Source organism: Hyla sarda, chromosome 1 (genome assembly GCF_029499605.1).
Source record: "Hyla sarda isolate aHylSar1 chromosome 1, aHylSar1.hap1, whole genome shotgun sequence".
NCBI lineage: Eukaryota > Metazoa > Chordata > Amphibia > Anura > Hylidae > Hyla > Hyla sarda.
The window spans coordinates 369,999,795-370,021,049 of NC_079189.1; the positions used below are offsets into that span (position 1 = coordinate 369,999,795).

General features: G+C 43.5%; 1 protein-coding gene across 1 annotated transcript in view; it reads right to left on the reverse strand.

Moving 5' to 3' along the window:
• The window catches only part of TRPM6 (transient receptor potential cation channel subfamily M member 6), a 225,216-nt gene that overhangs the window by 65,608 nt on the left and 138,353 nt on the right, over window positions 1–21,255 (reverse strand). Inside the window, exons 21-27 of the mRNA XM_056523253.1 lie at window positions 16,773–17,024; window positions 15,837–16,011; window positions 15,582–15,696; window positions 14,655–14,854; window positions 10,995–11,127; window positions 433–1,466; window positions 180–292 (exon numbers count right to left, since the gene is read on the reverse strand). Coding sequence (XP_056379228.1) covers window positions 180–292; window positions 433–1,466; window positions 10,995–11,127; window positions 14,655–14,854; window positions 15,582–15,696; window positions 15,837–16,011; window positions 16,773–17,024 — 2,022 coding nt within the window. The remainder of the gene's footprint in view (window positions 1–179; window positions 293–432; window positions 1,467–10,994; window positions 11,128–14,654; window positions 14,855–15,581; window positions 15,697–15,836; window positions 16,012–16,772; window positions 17,025–21,255) is intronic.

Consider the following 21,255-nt stretch of genomic DNA (forward strand, 5'->3'; position numbering starts at 1 on the left):
TGACAGCCAGGTTCTCTTTAGGTATTAGATGTTGAAATCTAAAAAGACAACCTCTTATTGCAGTCCTTATATTTTGGATGGATGAACACTGCCTAGCATATAAGCCTCCATTTTTGTTGGTAACAAGTCAGTCAGATTTGGTGATACGGTAATGCTTATAATTAATTTATTAGACTTACAGGCACTTGAAGCTGAGATTGTTTTTTCTTCCCTTTGTTTGATCTTCTGAAAGTGTTCCGGATTTTCTCTTTGGCCCATGCAACTTGATTGAATTCAGGGCCTTTAGCAAACTCTGAAAGAAAAGAAGTCAAATACAGGAAGCAAAAAGTTATAAGTAAGCATAAAAATCTGCACAGTACTATTATTGAGCATCTATGATATGTTTCCTGGAGAATGCTATCGTGTATTTACTTTATAAACACATTTCTATACCTTTTATTGTACTTATCTTCCCATGCTTCCTATCCTTTTGACTTTTACGGAAATTCCAGCTCATAGGAGAAGTGCTGACCCAGACTGGGGTCCTCTGATGCTGGGCCTCAGTTTGTACATCTTTACCAGAGCTATGAAAATGTATATGTGTGCCCTTGACAAGACTCGTTTGATCAAAGCTATTAAAACACTGACAGTCTTCACAGTGGTTGGGGTGAATGCACCGTTTCTGGTTCTTGCCACCATTAAATATTCCAACTTCGCCTTCTTCTGAAAATGCCCAGTTCACAAAACCTCCTGCCGAGCAACCAAGAGATGTTTCACCAACGAGGTCAACAGTGTGTTGTTCTACACATATTTGTGGGAGCTTTAGCTCATCTTTGGTTGCCACTTGAGTTACACCGTTCCCTGAATCTTCTTGGCCACTGGCATTAAGGTCAGTTTGAGGGGTACAAATATCACCTTTGGTTTTACTTTCTTTGAAATCAGCCTCATCACTATCAAAAACTTCAGGAACAGAAAACTCCAAAACAGGTTCATCAGAATATAACTTTCCAACAGGACTTGAGGGAACCAGCAAAAAATTCCCATACTGTGAAGACTTGTTCTCTGAAGATGTTTTAGAAGTGACAGTGTCACTTTCTGTCTCAGAATCTTTTGTATTACAATTTTGTAAAGGATATGAACACATCTGCTCAGAAGGATCATGGCACTCAGAAGGCCACTGGCTCCTTGCCAATGTCCTCAGCAGTGAAGGTGGCACGCTGTAATAATTATACTGTCTGTTGTTCTCAAAGCATGTGACATTACTCCAACTATGAGGTATCTTCTGGCATGACAATGTTTTCTGGTCTTTTATAAGCCCCTCTTCTACTTGTAATGTATCCACTGCTGAGATCACTTTCAATGTGTCCACTGTCAAGGCTGAAAGGTCTTGTAAGTGTCCCAGTTGACTGTCCAAAGATATCAGGGAATCCTTTATGTAGAAAACTTTCTCATTCATCTCCTTAAGCTGCATGAACATTTCTTCAGTTCTGTGTGAAAACAAGAAAATAGCATTAGTAAAGCAGCATGCCAAGCTACGGAACACAACTTATCTCAGCCTGAAGAAGGGCCTCCCTATGACATGTTATTGTTATTGGCTGCTAAAATCATAGGGCTGGCTCACTGTAAAATCTAGTTTTTAGGAAAAATAAAGCCTTACAACAATATCATATTATGTATTACTGATACATATTATGTGCCAGTATATGCAATATTTTTATAGAGTTTGTCAGAAGGAGATGTGATATCCAAGAGTGAAATAATACCTAGGGGGTAATAATATGTGGGGAGGGGAGAAGGTGAAACATTGGGGGGGGGGGATGAAGAGTAAAATATAACTGGAAAAAGGGTAGATAATGATACTGATATGTCCTTTCTTACCTGTCCGTATGGCTCAACATGAGATGTACCATATATAGTATATGTGTGGCCACCCAGTGGCTGTGAATTGTGGTAGTCTTTAAAGGGTACTTTGCAGCAGAGAGTACTGTGGTCAGACAGAAAAAAGCAACTCAACTTCCTCTAAACAGCTGATAAGTAATGGAAGTGTTGTGTACCAGTACAGGATATGGTCCTTCTGTCCCTTCAGGTTGAGTCCCTGTCTGTCCCCAGGGCTCTTCTGTAGTGTCTCCCCCTGTGTATATAGGTTTCCCATAAAAGGGTTTTCACATAATGAGTAAAGTGACCCAGAGAACCCAGTGACCAGGTGACCTCCGGAGTAACCAATGGGCTCCTTGCAAAGCCCCCTATATAAGATGGGGAGGAGCTGCAATCTCTCTCTTTGCTCTTTCATTGCTCTTGTTCCTGAGGTCCAGTGGAGTCAAGACGTCTTACAGAGTGTGTCCAGAGCACTGGAGGCCTCAAACCTAAAGTCTGCAGCCACCTGTCAATTGCAAGTAAGCTAAAGTCATCTAATTGTCAGTCATCAAGTCAGTCAAGTCAAGTCTACTATCTAGTCACCATGGCCTGCATAATAGTCAGTCTACTTACTGCAAGTCCCAGCAATCCTGCGAGGTCTCTCTGTGTCACTGGCCAGCTCTCTGGGATACTGGCTGAACTGTATAGACTGTACCACCTGTCTAACCTCAGTCAAAGCTACCGTTACCATTAACCTGGCCTTGGACTCTTTATTGCTCCTGCGTGACCTACGACTAGCGATATATTGGTGGTTATATAGGAAAACCACGCCTTGGCATCACAAACACGAAGGGGTTAATACCATCTGCCCCTTACACCTCACCTCACACCCCGTGGCTCACCACAACTTTTGGCATCACGAACAGGATTCGAGTGTGTGCCATATGCCACAAAGCCACAAGTCCTCTCCCCTAGTCTGAACTGTGTCGGAGAAAAATCGAATGCCGTTGCGACAGAAATTTGCACCAGAAAAGTGTACGGGACTGTTATTACTGCAGAGTGTTACTGGAGGGGCTGGTGAAATAGAGGGGAAGGTGAAAGAAAGACTGTTAACTGCTATTGTGGAGTCTGCAAAGTCAGTACCTGAAAGGGTTAAATGTAGTCTGGTGTTTTCCGCGCGCTGAAGCGGTCGCAGCTACGCCCCATCAGTCCCCAGCAGCAGCACCTCTTCAGTGTTGCGAGAAGGAACTAAATGTCCTTAAGGACCAAAACAGGAAGTTCTCCAGGCGCAGCCATATTGGAGGTTCAGACGGCTGTGTCCGGCTCCACTGTCCCCAGTCAAGCATCCGCTGCAGTGCAGACTCTGCATATACTAACGATCATCGCAAGTAAGTCTCTGGTGCCGGTGGCTCCCTGCATTAACCCTCTAGTGCCCAGCAACGCCACTCAGAGTGTTCCCGTCAGTCAAGACAAAGCTGCTGCAGCACCTCATCAAGCATTTTAAAGGGACAGCGCACTCAATCATCTTAAAGCTACAGCGTACTCAACTCCTCTTAAAGCGACAGCGCACTTAATTCATCTTAAAGCGACAGCGCACTCAATTCATCTTAAAGCGGCAGCGCACTCAATTCATCTTAAAGTGACAAAGCATTCAATTCTTCTTAAAGTGATGGCATACTCAAAAAGTCTACAAGATGTCAGCACCGGTATTCATAGGGAACCCTGTCCTCCCTACCTACAATAGAGACCCCTTCACCCTTAGGGATTTCAAGGAGAGGATCCAGAGTGTCTTTGTCTTTTATTCTCTCCCCCCTAATCAACAAGTGCAGTTGCTCACAGGATAGCTACAGGGACCAGCACTAGAGGAAGTCTGCACCTGGTCTGCCTCCGAGAAGGTGACTGTTGAGCAGATCTTTGAAGGACTGTACCAGGTATTTGAGTCACATTCTCCGTCAGAGGTATGTCTCTGGCTGTATGAAAGGCAACAGAAGCCTGGCGAGACCATGAGAGCTTATGCCGTAGCCTTGCAGAATGCCCTAGAGATTGTCCAAAAATTAGATAGTATAACTCCCGAGCAGGGCAACAAGTTGTTAATGGACAGATTTATTGATGGGTCTTTTAATAAGTGGGACAAAGCCCAACTGAGAATGTTTGCGTATATACCATTCCCCGCTTTCAAGTGATTGAGTCCAGGACTGAGTTAGAGGAGGTCTGTACACCCCTTACACCTGTCCAAGAGCCACTAGGGGCGGTAGCCAGACCTTTACCACCACTTCACCTGTCCCCGCCCCAGTGTCCTCTACTTTGCCAGTCACCACAGTCCAAGCAACCCTGTCAGTCACTACAGATTCAGACCTACAGTGTATTAAACAAGACATTGCACAATTGACTAAGGTTGTCAAGGAGCTCGCCCCCCAGCCTGCTCCACTCTCCCGTGAACAATCCTTGCCTAGAGAAACCCCCTCTGCTCCTGCCCCATGTAATCCCAGTTACTATGCTCCTTCACCCGCTAGATATTCTGGGAGTAATACCCCTTTAACAGAAAGGTAGCCCAACAGCAGGTAGCCCAAGTCACTCCGGATCTGCTGCAAGTTCCCCTGAGCCCTGGTGGGCACAACCCCAAGTGGGAGACGAGACCAGTCCGAGAGATCAAGTCATTGGAGTCATTAATGTCGCCAAGAGGTAACACGAAGCTTTCAGTAAACACCCCACAGACTTTGGACACACGTCCATGATCCAGCACAGGATCCTCACAGGTGGCAGCCCGCCTATCAAAGAAAGACACCGTCCAGTCGTGCCAGGCATGTATCAAACCATTAAGAAGATGTTCGTTGACATGAAGGATGATGATGTTATTCAACAGTCAGAGTCCTTGGGCGGTGCCCCTTGTCTTGGTCAAGAAGAAAGATGGGACCATCCGTTTTTGTGTCAACTACAGGAAACTGAATATTGTCACACATAAGGACGCTTATCCCCTTCCAAGAATCGAATAGTCACTTACAACCCTCGGGTCAGCTGCTTACTTTTCCACCTTGGACTTAACCAGTGGGTATTGGCAAGTGACTATGGCCGAGGAAGACCGAGAAAAGATAGCCTTTATGACACCCATGGGACTGTTCTAATTCAAGAGTATGCCGATTGGGCTGTGCAATGCCCCTGCTACTTTCCAGCATCTGATGGAGCGGTGCCTGGGCCATCTAAACTTTCAAAGTGTCCTGTTGAACCTAGATGATGTCATTGTGTACTCCAAGTCCTACCAGGAGCACCTTAGTCACCTGTCAAACGTCTTCCAAGTCATGATCAAACATGAGCTGAAGATTAAGCCGTCAAAGTGTCATCTTAAACCTCAGGTACACTACCTAGGTCATGTTGTCAGCGCCGGGGGAGTCCAGCCTAATCCTGAGAAGGTAGAGATTGTTAAGAACTGGCCTACCCCACGCACGGTGAAAGACATCAGGAGCTTCCTGGGATTTGCCGGCTACTACCGCCACTTCATTCCTAATTTCACTCAGATTGCAAAACCCCTCACGGCTCTCCGCAGGGGTAAGGCGAAGGAGAGCTACAGTGGAAGACTACCTGTTGAGTGGGCCAAAGAGCAAGAGACAGCATTCCGAGCTCTTAAACACCTGTTGACAGAACCACCCATTCTGGCGCAGCTGTGAAGGTCTCGGAGCTGTCCTGTCCCAAGTTCAAGAAGGGCAAGAGCGAGTGATAGCCTATGCCAGTCGTAATCTGTGAGGAGCAGAGAAGAACGATGCCAACTACAGCTCTTTCAAGTTGGAACTACTCGCCCTCGTATGGGCCATAACTGAAAAGTTTAAAGATTACTTGGCTGCCACGCCATTTACCGTCTACACGGATAATAACCCATTGGCCCATCTGAATACTGCCAAACTGGGTGCCAGAGTCAGAATACTAGGAGTCAGAATACTGTGACCACCCTTGAAGAGGGTGAACCCAGGTCCGAGGGGGACTAGGAAGACCTATACACCTGGAAGACTCTACAAGACGAAAGTTGAGTCATGGGGGATCTGCTGGACTACCTTCTGATGAAAAAGGTACCAACCCATTTACACCGGGCCCAGTGTGACTATGAGTTGAAACATCTGTGGCGACAGAGGAAGCGACTGTTCGGGACACTTTGGAGTCCACAAGACCGATGCTACTATCAGACGAAGGTTCTATTGTATTGGGATGTGGAGCGACTTCGACAAATGGTGCAGTGAGTGTGCCATCTGCAATGTCACCAAGAGCGGGCGAAAAAACGCAAGAACACCCCTCCATTCCATCCAGAGTGAAAGGTCTAACCAGTTGGTCATGCTAGACCATGTCAAGTTGTCTCCTACCCGTTCCTGGTACACTTATGCTCTCACCATGGTGGATCACTACTCCAAGTGGGTTGTCGTACTGCCCGTTAAAGACCTCACAACCAAAACAATGGCCCAGATGTTCTACTCTCATTGGGGGACATGTATCATTATTTGTGTATGGTAGAAGCAGTTTACCCCTTTTCCCGAATTCTAAATTATGTGCAGAAGCGCTAAATGTATCAAGCGCAATAAGCTTCATAAATTGCGGGTAAATGTAGTAATCTCCTCAAACCACTCTTTGGAAAATAGAATCGATGATTTAGAGCATCTTGCTATGTTAAGTCCAAGATGGCTTATATTTGCGGGAAAAAAAACAGCACTTGCGGCAAAATTTTGGGTGTAAAAAAAAAGTACGCTGTTAATAAATCCATGTGTACTATAGATGTCACTCCAAGGTACCCTGATTCAGCCACATCTGGAGGACATGGTCTACCAAAACGTGCGCAAAAAAATGCGCAAAAAAATGCGCAAAAAAAGGGCTTGCGCAAAATTTTGCGCAAAAAAATGCACACAAAACAGGGGTAAAATCTTTGACACATTGGGTGCAAATCCTTGGGTGTTCGGAGTCTGTCCTAACGGATCGAGGAACAGCCTTCGAGGCCCAACTCTTTCAGGAGCTGTGTCAGTTCCATCACTGCAAGAAACTCCGGACTACTGCTTACCACCCTCAAGGGAACGGGCTCTGTGAGCGCATCAATCAAGTTTTTATCCACATGCTGCGAGCAGCATCTCTGTCAAAGCATGAAGAGTGGCCCCTTGTGTTGCCCGAATTGCTGGAAATTTATAATAACCCAGTCCACTGTTATACTGGATACACCCCGTTCTACTTGATGATGGGTCGACACAGGCAGCTGCCAAAAGACTGGATGTTTGGACTTAAAGCTCCCTACAACAACCCTCCGCAAGCTTTTATGGAGTGGAAGCAAAAGTGATCATCAATAAAAAGATGGGCGAGGCTCAGCAAAGGCAACAGCAAGACTACAACCGTCATGCCTCCGCCAAACCCCTCCAGTTAGGTGACAAGGTCAGGCTGCAGAAGTTCCTGAGGACCCACAAACTGGACTCCATCTGGGAAATGGAGCCCTACACGGTGACGGCCGTACCCTACCCAGACTTAGATGTGTACGCAATCCAGAAACCAGGGTACGAGCTGCAAGTCGTCCACTGTAACCGGATTATGTTGCAAGGAAGACCTGCCTTAACCTCCTGTACCTCCTCCACCAGCTGTCAGACCTGCGAGGGAGTATGTGCCTGGAGAGGGGATCCACCCATCCATGGATGTCCCCATGTTCTCTCCCAGCCAACCTGCAATCTTCTGTGTCATGCCATCTCAGGGGCCAGTGCAACCAACTCTAGTCGCAACACCAGCTCAAGTCCTGTCACCACTGGTACCAGTCTACACCCCGGTTCCTAGGTCTCCAGTATCTCTGCCAGCCAGTCCGAGTTCAGAAAGTACAGAACCAGCTCAAACTCTGGAATTTGATATTCAAGAGACCCCTATCACTCCAGTCGTGCCAAGAGCTCCCGAAGAGGAAAGTGTTCTTGAATGGTAAGAGGTGGTGCTGCGTAGATCCCAACGGTCTACCCAGGGTCAGTTACCCACAAGATACAAGGACTAACACCATGAACAGTCAATATTTAATATAGATTAAAGTCATGTACTACATAAAGTCCATAAGTACACATAAATTCATGTACAGATATCTAATGTACATTAGGGCTGTAGCACTTACTTTATCACAGTCCATTCAAATGCCTTTGAGTGTCCTATGTCTCACATGTCTAATGTAACTTTCTTGTGTTCACGTGCTCATGATACTTTGCTGGCCAGAAGGTATTCCTGTACTCACTACTCATGTAACTAAAAATTCAAAGGTAACAAGTGTCTAGTGTTATCTGAAAATGTCTAGCATAAATATAGCTAAAAAAAAGTGTTCTGGGGAGAAGTGTGTCATGCCTCCGTCAATCCAATCCGCCAGTGTTATGTCTTAGTCATATGTATAAATTGTTGTCACATGCATAGTCGCATGTCATAATATGCATAGTCATAGTCCTATTCATAGTCAAAAATAAGGTTAATAGGTCATGTTCCTAACGTAGTCCTAAGTATGTTGCTAAGAGTACTCCTCCTTATTCTCCAGTAATCCTATGGTTGCTCAGTTATACAAATTGTCAGAGCATGTATGGACATTGATACAGAGACTGTGCATTCTGAGTTTTTGTCAACAAACAGCTTGGATATGGTCGTTAATTGCAATGCCCCAGGACTGCATGTGGCCCCGTGGCCATTTTGCTCCTCAGCCTTCCAGGATGGACGTCGAGGGCGACTTTACTCAAGTAGTTGTGGTTCTTTGTGGTTTCCCAGTACGGGATATGGTCCTTCTGTCACGTCAGGTTGAGACCCTGTCTGTCCCGGGGCTCTCCTGTAGTGCCTCTCCCTGTGTATATAGGTTTTCCATAAAAGGGCTTTTGACTGCATGAGGAGATGATGCCTGCAACATCCTCCAGCATAACCGGTTTGGAGGTGGATCAGTAATGGTATGGGGTGGCATTTCTTTGGGGGCCGCACAGCCCTCCATGTACTTGCTAGAGGTAACAAATGACTGATATATGGACCACAAATCCAATTTAGCTCATTACTAACTCAAGACCAACCAAAAAAGCTAAAATTTAACAACTTTTATTGAATACAGTTAAAACCTATAGTTGCTATAAAATGAATACAGAGTCATGGGTCTACAATACAAGACGACTCTAACCAGGGTCGATCCCCTATTTAACACCCTTATCAAACCCGACGCGTTTCCCAGTGGATTAAATATATCCACGGTTCATCAGGGGTTATAATTTAGACCCTGGATACACAGTGGAGGAGTATATATTATAACTTATTCCATTCAATGTATAACAGACAGGAAGAAACGTATAGCACAAAGCAAGCAGGGTTAATAGATGTACGATATAGTCTCTGTGGGAATCTTCTTTATGGATCATCTCCAATAGTGTCTTGATATCCAATAGACCCTAGGTCCTTGATATGACCTCCAGGTCTAATTCCACATCCTGAATGTCAGAGTACATCAAAGAATGCCCATATGATATAAAATAGGCTAATAAGTACACTTATTTTTTTTTTTTTTGTCCCGTCAGGTTGAGACCCTGTCTGTCCCCGGGGCTCTCCTGTAGTGTCTCTCCCTGTGTATATAGGTTTTCCATAAAAGGGCTTTTGCCTGCATGAGGAGATGATGCCTGCAACATCCTCCAGCATAACCGGTTTGGAGGTGGATCAGTAATGGTATGGGGTGGCATTTCTTTGGGGGCCGCACAGCCCTCCATGTACTTGCTAGAGGTAGCCTGACTGCCATTAGGTACTGAGATAAGATCCTCAGACCCCTTGTGAGACCATATGCTGGTGCGGTTGGCCCTGGGTTCCTCATAATGCAAGACAATGTTAGAACTCTTGTGGCGGGAGTGTGTCAGCAGTTCCTGCAAGAGGAAGGCATTGATGCTATGGACTGGCCCGCCCGTTCCCCAGACCTGAATCTGATTGAGCACATCTGGGACATCATGTCTCGCTCCATCCACCAACACAACGTTGCACCACAGACTGTCCAGGAGTTGGCGGATGCTTTAGTCCAGGTCTGGGAGGACATCCCTCAGCAGAGCATCTGCCACCTCATCAGGAGCATGCCCAGGCGTTGTAGGGAGGTCATACGAGCACGTGAAGGCCACACACACTACTGAGCATCATTTTGACGTGTTTTAAGGACATTACATCAAAGTTGGATCAGCCTGTAGTGTGGGCTCCAGTGTTCTGAACAGTTTGTTCCAAATGCTGAGCAGAGGAGTACCTTTAAGTATCAAATAGCTATAGCTATTTAAAAAAATCACAATTTCTGGATGATTAGAAAAAACATTGGTTGAAAGGTTAGGCATAACCTTTATTTTCTATGGGGGTTGTGCCGTTGGTGAGGGGGCACCTACAAAATCTAACCATGGTTGCCATCTAACCAAAGGATCGTATTGGGTATTCTACAGGAGGGGGTCTGAATGTTCTTCAACAGGAAGTTATGGCATAAGTTATGGCATATTGAAGCTTACCAGGGGAACAGTTGAACAATGTGCAGAGGTTACAGTCAGACCAGGGCCTTGGTGCCTAAGGTTACTCAAAAACTTGTCTGCCACATTAGAAAACACCAGTTTTATAAATAATAATTGGGGAGCCATGTTACAGAATTTGCCATAGCTTTAAATAGAACCTTTAAGAGCACAGATTTTTCTGTAGATAGATAGTTATTTTCTTGGGATATGGAATGTGAAAAAGTCTATCGTGCTAAGCTCTGCCTTGTCAAACAGGCAGAGCCACATGTAAACTCAGAAATGTAAGGTTTTGCATTTTTGGGTGACAGTCCATGTGAGTATACTAGTTCCAGAGGTCCCCTCTGTAATTTTCCTGGGGCCAGGGGTGCTTCTGGAATGAGACCACTTGCTTTAGGTGGCATTGCTAGAGGAAGGCTGAGTTCAACCCCTTCGACTTCCTGTGTTAGGTGAGGAAATATGGCACACGTTCAGGAGCCAGACCTGGGCCATACACCATATCATGGTGGGTGCCAGGTGCTATGTGCAGCTGACACCTGCCAGTAATGACCAGCATCAGAGATCACTCCAATTTGTCATCATTTTACTATAGACAGCACTCTATCAGTAATCTTATGGGATCCTTTTGGGTCCACTCTGACACAGGACAAATGATTTTCCCTATACTTAACCATTTTTTTCCTAATACCGTACCTCACAGTTGTAGCACGAATCCTTTCACAGTCACTTGAGTGTAAACTTTCATCTTTCTCATGAAAGTATGTTTCTACACACTTCTCCTCAAAGTCATGGAGTTTTCTCAATTCTTCATCACTGAGATAAAGTTCTAAAAAAAAACAACGCGTTAGTAGAAATTATCCTTTGTCTCATTGCTTAACTTTTTCATTTTTATATTAAATGAGCACTGTCAGATACAATTTTTTTTTATATGTTGTACATCTTGGCAAAACAATAACTTTTCAAATACACTTCATGAGAAAATGTTATTTCCTTTTTATAGAAATCATGGCTTATAAAATCATGGCTTCGTCCAAGCTGAAGACATGGACAAAGTCCAGTAAGTGAGGGTCTGCTAGTACTCCTCTGTGCTCTCTCCTGTCTGATAGTACTCCTCTGTGCTCTCTCCTGTCTGATAGTACTCCTCTGTGCTCTCTCCTGTCTGATACCACTCCTCTGTGCTCTCTCCTGTATGATAGGACTCTTCTGTGCTCTCTCCTGTCTGATAGCACTCCTATGTGCTCTCTCCTGTATGATAGGACTCTTCTGTGCTCTCTCCTGTCTGATAGTACTCCTCTGTGATCTCTCTTGTCTGATAGTACTCCTCTGTGCCCTCTCCTGTCTGATAGTACTCCTCTGTGCTCTCTCCTGTCTGATGGTACTCCCTTTGTGCTCTCTCCTGTCTGATAGGACTCCTCTGTGCTTTCTCTTGTCTGATAGGACTCCTCTGTGCTCTTTCCTGTCTGATAGCACTCCTTTGTGCTCTCTCCTGTCTGATAGGACTCCTCTGTGCTCTCTCCTGTCCAATAGTACTCCTTTTGTGCTCTCTCCTGTCTGATTGGACTCCTCTTTGCCCTCTCCTGTCTGATAGGACTCCTCTGTGCTCTCTCCTGTCTGATAGGACTCCTCTGTGCTCTCTCCTGTCCGATAGGACTCCTCTGTGCTCTCTTCTGTCTGATTGGACTCCTCTGTGCTCTCTCCTGTCTGAGAGAACTGCTCTGTGCTCTCTCCTGTCCGATAGGACTCCTCTGTGCTCTCTCCTGTCTGATTGGACTCCTCTGTGCTCTCTCCTGTCTGATAGGACTGCTCTGTGCTCTCTCCTGTCTGATAGGACTCCTCTGTGCTCTCTCCTGTCCGATAGGACTCCTCTGTGCTCTCTCCTGTCTGATTGGACTCCTCTGTGCTCTCTCCTGTCTGATAGGACTGCTCTGTGCTCTCTCCTGTCTGATTGGACTCCTCTGTGCTCTCTCCTGTCCTATCAGACACACAGAGGAGTACTAGTCCACCCTCACTTACTGGACTTTGTCCATGTATGTGCTTCAGCTTGGACAAAGCCATGCTTTTATAAGCCATGATTTCTGTAAAAAGAAAATAAAATGTTGTTATGAAGTATATTAGAAAGGTTAATGTTATGCCAAGATGTACAACATATAAAAAGTTTTTGCATCTGGCAGTGCCCATTGAAATGTTCAATATTCGAATCCAATCCCCCCCACCCCCCAAACACAAACCAAAAATAACAATTGTAATGACAAAAAGTAAGTGATGCAATTATGAAATTGCACCACAAGGTGGCAGTGCTGCTCTATGTAGAAGATGCCTTTGGACACAAGGAAATTCATCTGGGGAGGTAGAATTCTATTTGACAATTCTAAAAAAAAACAATGAGATTCCCAGTGGTACATTAAAAGTGACTCTGTGAATGTCCGTATTGTACAATAATGTCAGCAAGGAGCTGGATTTAATTAGGCAATTTAAAAGGATGAAAACAAAGCTGAACGGTGGGTTGTAAGTGTGTTAATCACAGGGAAAAGACTTCTTCTCTACAGCTCACTACAGTCACATCAAGCCATAAAGCCCTGTAGAATAAAGCTACTGATTAAACACATCAAGGCATGAGGCGAATTTACATTTTCCCACTGACTAAACTGCTGCTTCATGTCCGTTAGGCCTTTAGGCTTTCTTTATTTTACAGCAGCCTGCAGTTTGGTATGACAGATCTTAGTAGATAACATTAGGTATTGTTGTAACCTGAAAGGGAAAACCTGAAATTCATTTACAGGCATACTGTTTTTAAAAGCACACAGCATCCATACCATTATATCCGCCTTTAAAGAGAAACAGAAAAATGAGATTGGACTCTTTAATACTCCGGCTGTATTCCCATAATTCCTTTTTTATGCCCCGTAAAGGTGACTAGAGTCTGCTGAAGAGCAATTCAGGGTGACAGTAATGGTACCTCAACAAATGTGACAATCACGGGATCATAACTGCAAAGGTCCCCTAACAGTAACAGTGACCGCAGTTGTTTTGCAGCACTGGTGTATTACGTTAAAATTCAACATCTCATATGAGTTTGTGTGGTCCCCCTGAGTTTGCTTGGGTTTCCTTCAGATACTCCCATTTGCTCCCACACTCTAAAACATACTGATGGTTAATTTGGAATTTAGATTGTGAGCCTTTTTGAGTAAAAGGTCTGATGTGAGTGATGACAATCTTTGTACAGCACTGCAGTTTATGTAAGCATTTTATAAATAAATAAATGATTTATTTTATTATTTTTAATATTATTATTAGTGACATCTAGCCATAGCATCCAATTACAGGTACATCCATAGAGAAGTTAGAAAATAGGTTTGCAACTTAAATGGGCCTTGTCATTGAAACTTATTTTTGTTATTGCACTTCTTAACGTAAAAAAAAAAAAAAATCTTTCTAATGTGCTTTGTTTAAAAAAAAATAGTTTTTGTGTTTAAAAACGCTGCCACTAGGTGTCTCCCTACTTGTCCAGAGCACATTTCCCCCTATCTCTTGCACAGACTTTGGACTCCTGCTGGCCTGGCAGATGTCTCACACTGAACGACTCTGGGCTGTGTGTAACAAAGTGAGGGAGGAAGTTATTCCCTGTATGCCTTCAGATGATGTCACACCTGCTGGGTAACACCCATGCCCAGTCTGTGAAATTTACTGAGACTGAGCAGAAATCACAGAGCAATATCAAGGTAGAAAACTAAAACAATAATACAAAAAAAATAAGGCAGGGGTGGTTTATCATGATGGGGGCAGAGAACTGGGAGCACTATACAATTTTACAAGATCATGAAAGGTACTCTTTAAGTACTCTGTATACATCCCCATAATTCCTAGTTAGTGCCCACATAAAGATGGCCAACGTGTGTCTATAATAAAGCAATTTACATTTTCCAATAAGGGTGATAGTAATGGTACCATCAATATCCCATAACAGTAAAACCCCTGGTGCCCCCTTAAAAGTGACCTGAACAGTGTTAGTATAATATCCACAGTGCCCTCAAATACTATCTGCTGGTATGCTGGTAATCTGCATGAAGTTTTTGCTGATTTCCCAAGCCAAGTCACATGGAGGCATCTCTTGCCTCATTATTGCTGAGGTGCCATGTGCTGTGGCCATATGATCCTTCTGAGCCGATCAGCTGAGATGGCTACTCCAGTTAACATGTGACCTTCTATTCCATGCTGCGCTATTGTATCAGATAGTTTGTTTTAATTTGGGTGACTAAAAGATGGCCTAATGTTAGTCGCTATTACAGATCCCTTTTTGACTGCCTTCAGATGGACTAGAAATAACATGTGATAACATAAAAATAAAGTACTTACTTAATCCAACATCACCTTCATCTTGGTCATTCTCATTGTGATTATGATGTTGGCAAAGGCGTTGAATGAGCAGATAAATATGGCTCAGCAGAATAAATGGAGGCGGTAGCCATGGCTTGTCATGGTACATCATGATGTATCTGTAGCGGTTATACTTCCACAGTTTGTGAGAAATGCATTTCATCTCCATGTACACATTACTGGACAATGAAAGACAAGAAAAAAAGTTGTGGTATTGTTATTTTTTTAAGAAATTACAAACATAGCGCAGATATCATTCCTTGCGCCAGAGCAGAGCAGCAAAAAGTGGAAGTTCGACAAACATTTCTTGCATAAAGACAAGGCTTGGTGCAGGGAATGATAAATAGAGATCAAAAGATATCAAAACTATAGAATTGATTCCATAAAACAAAGAAGCTTTATACTCAGGCACCATTTTTCGCCAGACCGTTATCAAACCTACATTGAATTACTCCAAATGTATAATGTCTAGTAAAAAAATGTATTCATAGCCGATAATGTGGCAGAATTCTATGCCATAGAGCAGATCCTCAGTCATTATAGATTATGGGTCCCTTTCCAAACACTATAGCTGTGATATGCTAGATTAGGGTGATATGCGGGTGTTATGGAATGCTCTAACTTATATGAAAGTTGTCTGCCCTCCTTTACCATGGGCTTCCAGTGACAACCATAATGCCTGAACAAAAAGTTTACCCAGTTACAGCTTTTGTACAAACAAAAGCCACACTATAAAAAAGGCCAATGCCACCAATGTTAGTAGATTCATCCTGTAGGGATAGGCACAACAGGCAGAAGGGTAATGTTTGCTCCATGCTGGGGGACTGACAACACTAGGTGGACAAATATTTCTACAAGTATGTTATTGACCCATGTTCTATGCATTAATATACCATTGGTACCTACTTGAAAAAAGCAATCAGCAAGTTGACCATTATGATGTATTGAATAAAAAGGTAGACAGCTTGTAGAAACGGGGTGATGAATGAGCCAGGAGGACAATCTGGATCTTCTTCACATGCTGGAATGGGACATTAAAATTGATGGAATCATCAGTGTATATGAATATACAAAGGTCCCAACCTAAATCTGCAGTACACTATCTAGCAATAATTATTATGCTATGCCACCAAGGGTTATCAGTGTTACCTCATGCCTTACCATCTATTTCACTGGCATAGACTTCACCAAACATCATCCAGTATGGCTGAAATACAATGTCACGAGCCAATGTCCATGAAGGTGGTTCTAATGGGGAAAGAATAGCTTTGCGAGCCACACCAAAGGCCAGCAGAACAATAGCCATGATAATCACAATGCCAAACATGTTTGATGTCTAGAAAATAAAAAAGTAAAATACAGTTTAGTAGAACAAAATACAATAGGATAGTTCAGCTTACAGACATTAAAATGCTATAATTTTCAAAGAAAAAGCATTTTATGGAATGCAAGTAGAAGGAAAAATATAGTTTAAAAAAATGTGCAGAATAACAAATTTTCGGATCTTTGGGCTGAAAAAGGACCTTGCACTCCACTGTACTGCTCTTTCAATTCTTAGGAGTCCAGTGGACAATGTTACCCAATGATAGGATCACTCACTGGACTTTTAACAATGGAAGGATCAAAGATTTTGACATATGACACGTTATACTGAATCTATTCCCACATCGAAGGTTGGCTCAGCATTAACTGCTTTATAAGATGAGCCTGACAGATTAGATAACATTTTCACAGAGACAGGTTCCCTTTAAGGCTAAAACTGAATAAAACAGGCAAGAAATTAGCAGAACATAAGTACCAATACCACCCAATTCTTCATGGTTAAGTGGGTTTCTAAGAAGTTGGGCTTCCCCGTCTAGAACTATTATAGTACAATATATGACAGCTAGAGGATTCTGTACAGAAAATTATTATAGCCAATATACTGGTATACTGGGATCTTCATACTCTAGGAACAAGGGTGCCACCTCAATACTGAGAACAGAGATCATGGTCTTCTCTGTATTAGTGAGGGTCCCATCGCCTTTTAAATATGTGACCAAACTTATAATAGAAAATGGACATGGCAATACAAAATGATGTTTAGTTTACTCTTACCATCTTTCCAATCATAGTAATGTAAGGTCCAGCTTGTTGGTTCACAGCAAAGAAATCTAGAAGTCGTGTATACCAAAATATGATGTCCAGACAGTAAATTATTCTCCCTGCTGTTTGCAGAGGTGGATCAGGCCAGCGAAGAGCAAAACCAATCACAAATAAAATAATAGCTATGAAGTCAGTTACATTCCAGTATTCATTTAGCCAGACTTTGACTTTCTGAGAGAATGTTCCTGGTTTTGACATAAAAACCTAAAAGAAGTAAATAAAACTGTAGCCACATACATTGAAATACATGTGAAGCCACTGATGACAGAGTAATAGTATGACACGAAACAAGTAAAATATGGGATTATTTCAAAAAAAATGTAAGGGCATATCCTCGCAATGGAATTTTTAGTTGGAAAAAATCTATTGTGGAATACAAAGTCAAAGGCGGGTATTTATCAATTTTGACTGTTGAAAGTTTCTTTTTACCCTTTTTTTTCACTTTGGTTTTCGTGGACATGCACCAAATTTATCATTTGGTGCAAGTTGTTAGTAATTTTGTCTCGAATGTTGAAATCAGCTGTTCACAGCGCCTTTTACACAGAACTTACCGCCACAGAGGACGCGTATTTTACCCTGTAGAGCAGCCATTTCGGAGTCCCTCCTGCAGTATATCAGCAAGTGACATGAGTTATTTTCTTTTGTGGGGCTTATAGCCACCATGTGAAATGGATTTTATTTTCAACTTGAGTAGTTTTTTTTTTGGTTACTTTAGTGCTTACCTTTCCTGAACCTGTGTGGCCATGTCCAATGCTGGCTCAGAGACAACTATGTCACAGGATAGTATTGCGCAGCCCCGGAGGCGTCGCTGCTTTCACAAAAAAAAAATGTTGATGTATTTTGATGCCTTTACATTTTCTGACATTGCTGTGTGTGTTTTCCATGTGCAAAATTTCTTGGCGGTGAATTGCGCCAAAAAAAACCCTAAAGGCGCAAAATTGCACTAAAGATCGATTGGTGCAAATGATGAATTACTGACCAAAGTTAAAATCACACACAGGACCGTGTGATTTTGAGAAAGTTGTAAAAATGACAGTGGAGAAAATGCACCAAACTTTGGCGCAAAAAGACACTGCGCCAAAATATTGCGCCAAACTTACGTGAAAAAAACACATAAATCCTTTGATAAATACCCCCCAAAATCTTTGGATTTCTGCAGTAGATTTGCAGTAGATTTAGTTAAGATTGGAGGCTAACTCCTGTCCAAGCTACCCAATGCAGAATCTACACTGCTCAGAAAAATTAAGGGAACACTAAGATAACACATCCTAGATCCGAATGAATGAACTAATTGTATGAAATACTTTCGTCTTTACAAAATTGAATGTGCTGACAACAAAATCACACAAAAATGATCAATGGAAAATGATCAGTGGAAAACCCCACTACAGGCTGATCCAACTTTGATGTAATGTCCTTAAAACAAGTCAAAATGAGGCTCAGTAGTGTGTGTGGCCTCCACGTGCCCGTATGACCTCCTTACAATGCCTGGGCATGCTCCTGATGAGGTGGCACATGGTCTCCTGAGGGATGTCCTCCCAGACCTGGACTAAAGCATCCACCAACTCCTGGGCAGTCTGTGGTGCAACATGGCATTGGTGGATGGGGCGAGACATGATGTCCCAGATGTGCTCAATCGGATTCAGGTCTGGGGAACGGGCGGGCCAGTCCATAGCATCAATGCCTTCCTCTTGCAGGAACTGCTGACACACTCCAGCCACATGAGGTCTAGCATTGTCTTGCATTAGAAGGAACTCAGGGCCTACCGCACCAGCATATGGTCTCACAAGGGGTCTGAGGATCTCATCTCGGTACCTAATGGCAGTCAGGCTACCTATGGCAAGCACATGGAGGGCTGTGCGGCCCCCCAAAGAAATGCCACCCCACACCATTACTGACCCACCGCCAAACTGGTCATGCTGGAGGATGTTGCAAGCAGCAGAATGTTCTCCACGGCATCTCTAGACTGTCACGTCTGTCACATGTGCTCAGTTTGAACCTGCTTTCATCTGTGAAGAGCACAGGGCGCCAGTAGCGAATTTGTCAATCTTGGTGTTCTCTGGCAAATGTTAAACGTCCTGCATGGTGTTGGGCTGTAAGCACAACCCCCACCTGTGGACGTCGGACCCTCATACCACCCTCATGGAGTCTGTTTCTGACCGTTTGAGTAGACACATGCACATTTGTGGCCTGCTGGAGGTCATTTTGCAGGACTCTGGCAGTGCTCCTCCTGCTCCTCCTTGCACAAAGGCTGCTGGGTTGTTGCCCTCCTACGGCCTCCTACACATCTCCTGATGTACTGGCCTGTCTCCTGGTAGCGCCTCCATGCTCTGGACACTACACTGACAGACAGAGGAAACCTTCTTGCCACAGCTCGCATTGATGTGCCATCCTGGATGAGCTGCACTACCTGAGCCACTTGTATGGGTTGTAGACTCCATCTCATGCTACCACTAGAGTGAAAGCACCGCCAGCATTCAAAAGTGACCAAAACATCAGCCGGAAAGCATAGGAACTGAGAAGTGGTCTGTGGTCACCACTGCTTTATTGGGGGTGTCTATAATTTTCACCTGTTGTCTGTTCCATTTGCACAACAGCATGTGAAATTGATTGTCTATCAGTGTTGCTTCCTGAGTGGACAGTGTGATTTCACAGAAGTGGGAGTGAGTTGGAGTTACATTGTGGTGTTCCCTTTATTTTTTTGAGCAGTGTATATGAATCATGCATGAAAAAAGTAACATGTCACTTCTTTTTCCATTACTCCAATTTCAAAACCATATAGGAAAATGTCTACACCATAGTGAACTATACTGCAGATTCCTAGGAAAAACATTGGATATTGATTCCCTATGGGTTCTGGTATCAGACTGCATGTAAAAATAAAAAAATAAAATAAAAGGGAAATCTATCAATGTTTTACCAGAAAACAAGTTGCAATATTTGGCATATTGCTCTTAATTTTTGCACAGGAAAAATCTCACATTTATTTACAAGTTAAATTTGTGACAATTTTCAGCAAAAAAAAAAACTTCCACAAAAAAACAAATGTTAACATACCCTTAGTGTCCCCTAAATGCCTTTTTTACTCACAGAAAGTGAACAAAGAGTGCTGACCTGGTAATCCTTTCATATCCAGGAGTTAACCTTGCTTTTGTGTCCTAAATCTCACAGTTAGAATTCTAATATTAATATTTATTCGTAGAAACAGACAACCACCTGCCGTTGTATATAAGTAAAAGAGGAACTTATTTCTAGATAAATCGTATTACAGTTATTCCTATTAGGTAAAATAGGAACTTATTTCAAAGGTGTTACCCAGTATGGCTACACTTCCTATTGCAAAGTTTGCAAAAATGGCTTCCACGGCAATACATATAAAGTGTAATATTAAAGGGGTACTCCGCTCCTAGACATCTTATCCCCTATCCAAAGGATAGGGGATAAGATGTCAGATCTCCGGGGTCCTGCTGCTGGGGACCCCGGGGATCGCTGCTGCAGCACCCCGCTATCATTACTGCGCACTCGCTCTGCCCGCTATCACTACTGCGAGATCGCTCTGCACGTAATGAAGGGCAATACAGGGGCTGGAGCATCGTTAAGTCACGGCTCCGCCATAGACTTGCATTAAGGGGACGGCCCATGATGTCATGAGGGGCGGAGCCATGACGTCACGCTGCTCCGGCCCCTGTATCGCCCGTCATTACGCACAGAGCGAACTCGCTCTGTGCAGTAATGATGGTGGGGTGCCACAGCGGCGATCCCCGGGGTCCCCAGCAGTGGGACCCCGGCGAGCTGACATCTTATCCCCTATCCTTTGGATAGGGGATAAGATGCCAGGGGCGGAGTACCCCTTTAAAACCAAATTACCAAATGTCTCATTTACTAAACTATGTTCAGTTTTCAACCAAAATATACTACATATTGACAAAGTGATGAATGAATTTAAGACATTTTTAGTAATTTTCTTAAAAGGAAAAACTAAAATTTCACATGGACATAAGTATTTAGACCCTTTGCAATGACACGTGAAATGTATCTCTGGGGAGAGGCACAACCTGTCTATATAAGGTCTCACAGCTGACAATGCATATCAGAACAAAAAACAAGCTATGAGGCAGAAAGAACTGCCTGTAGAGCTCAGACAGAGAATCGTGTGGAGGCACAGATCTGGAGAAGGGTACAAAAAAAACTGCTGCACTGAAGGTTCTCAAGAGTACAATGACCTTCATAATTCTTAAATGCCAAAAGAAATCAGGACTCTTCCTTGACCTGGACAAACCAAACTAAGTAATTTAGGGAGAACGGCTTTGAAAAGAGAGGTGACCAATAACCCAATAATCACTTTGGCTAAGTTCCGAAAGCTCCTAATGGGAGAAACTTCCAGAAGGTCATCCATCACTGCAGCACTCCACCGATCTGGGTTTTATGGCCCAGC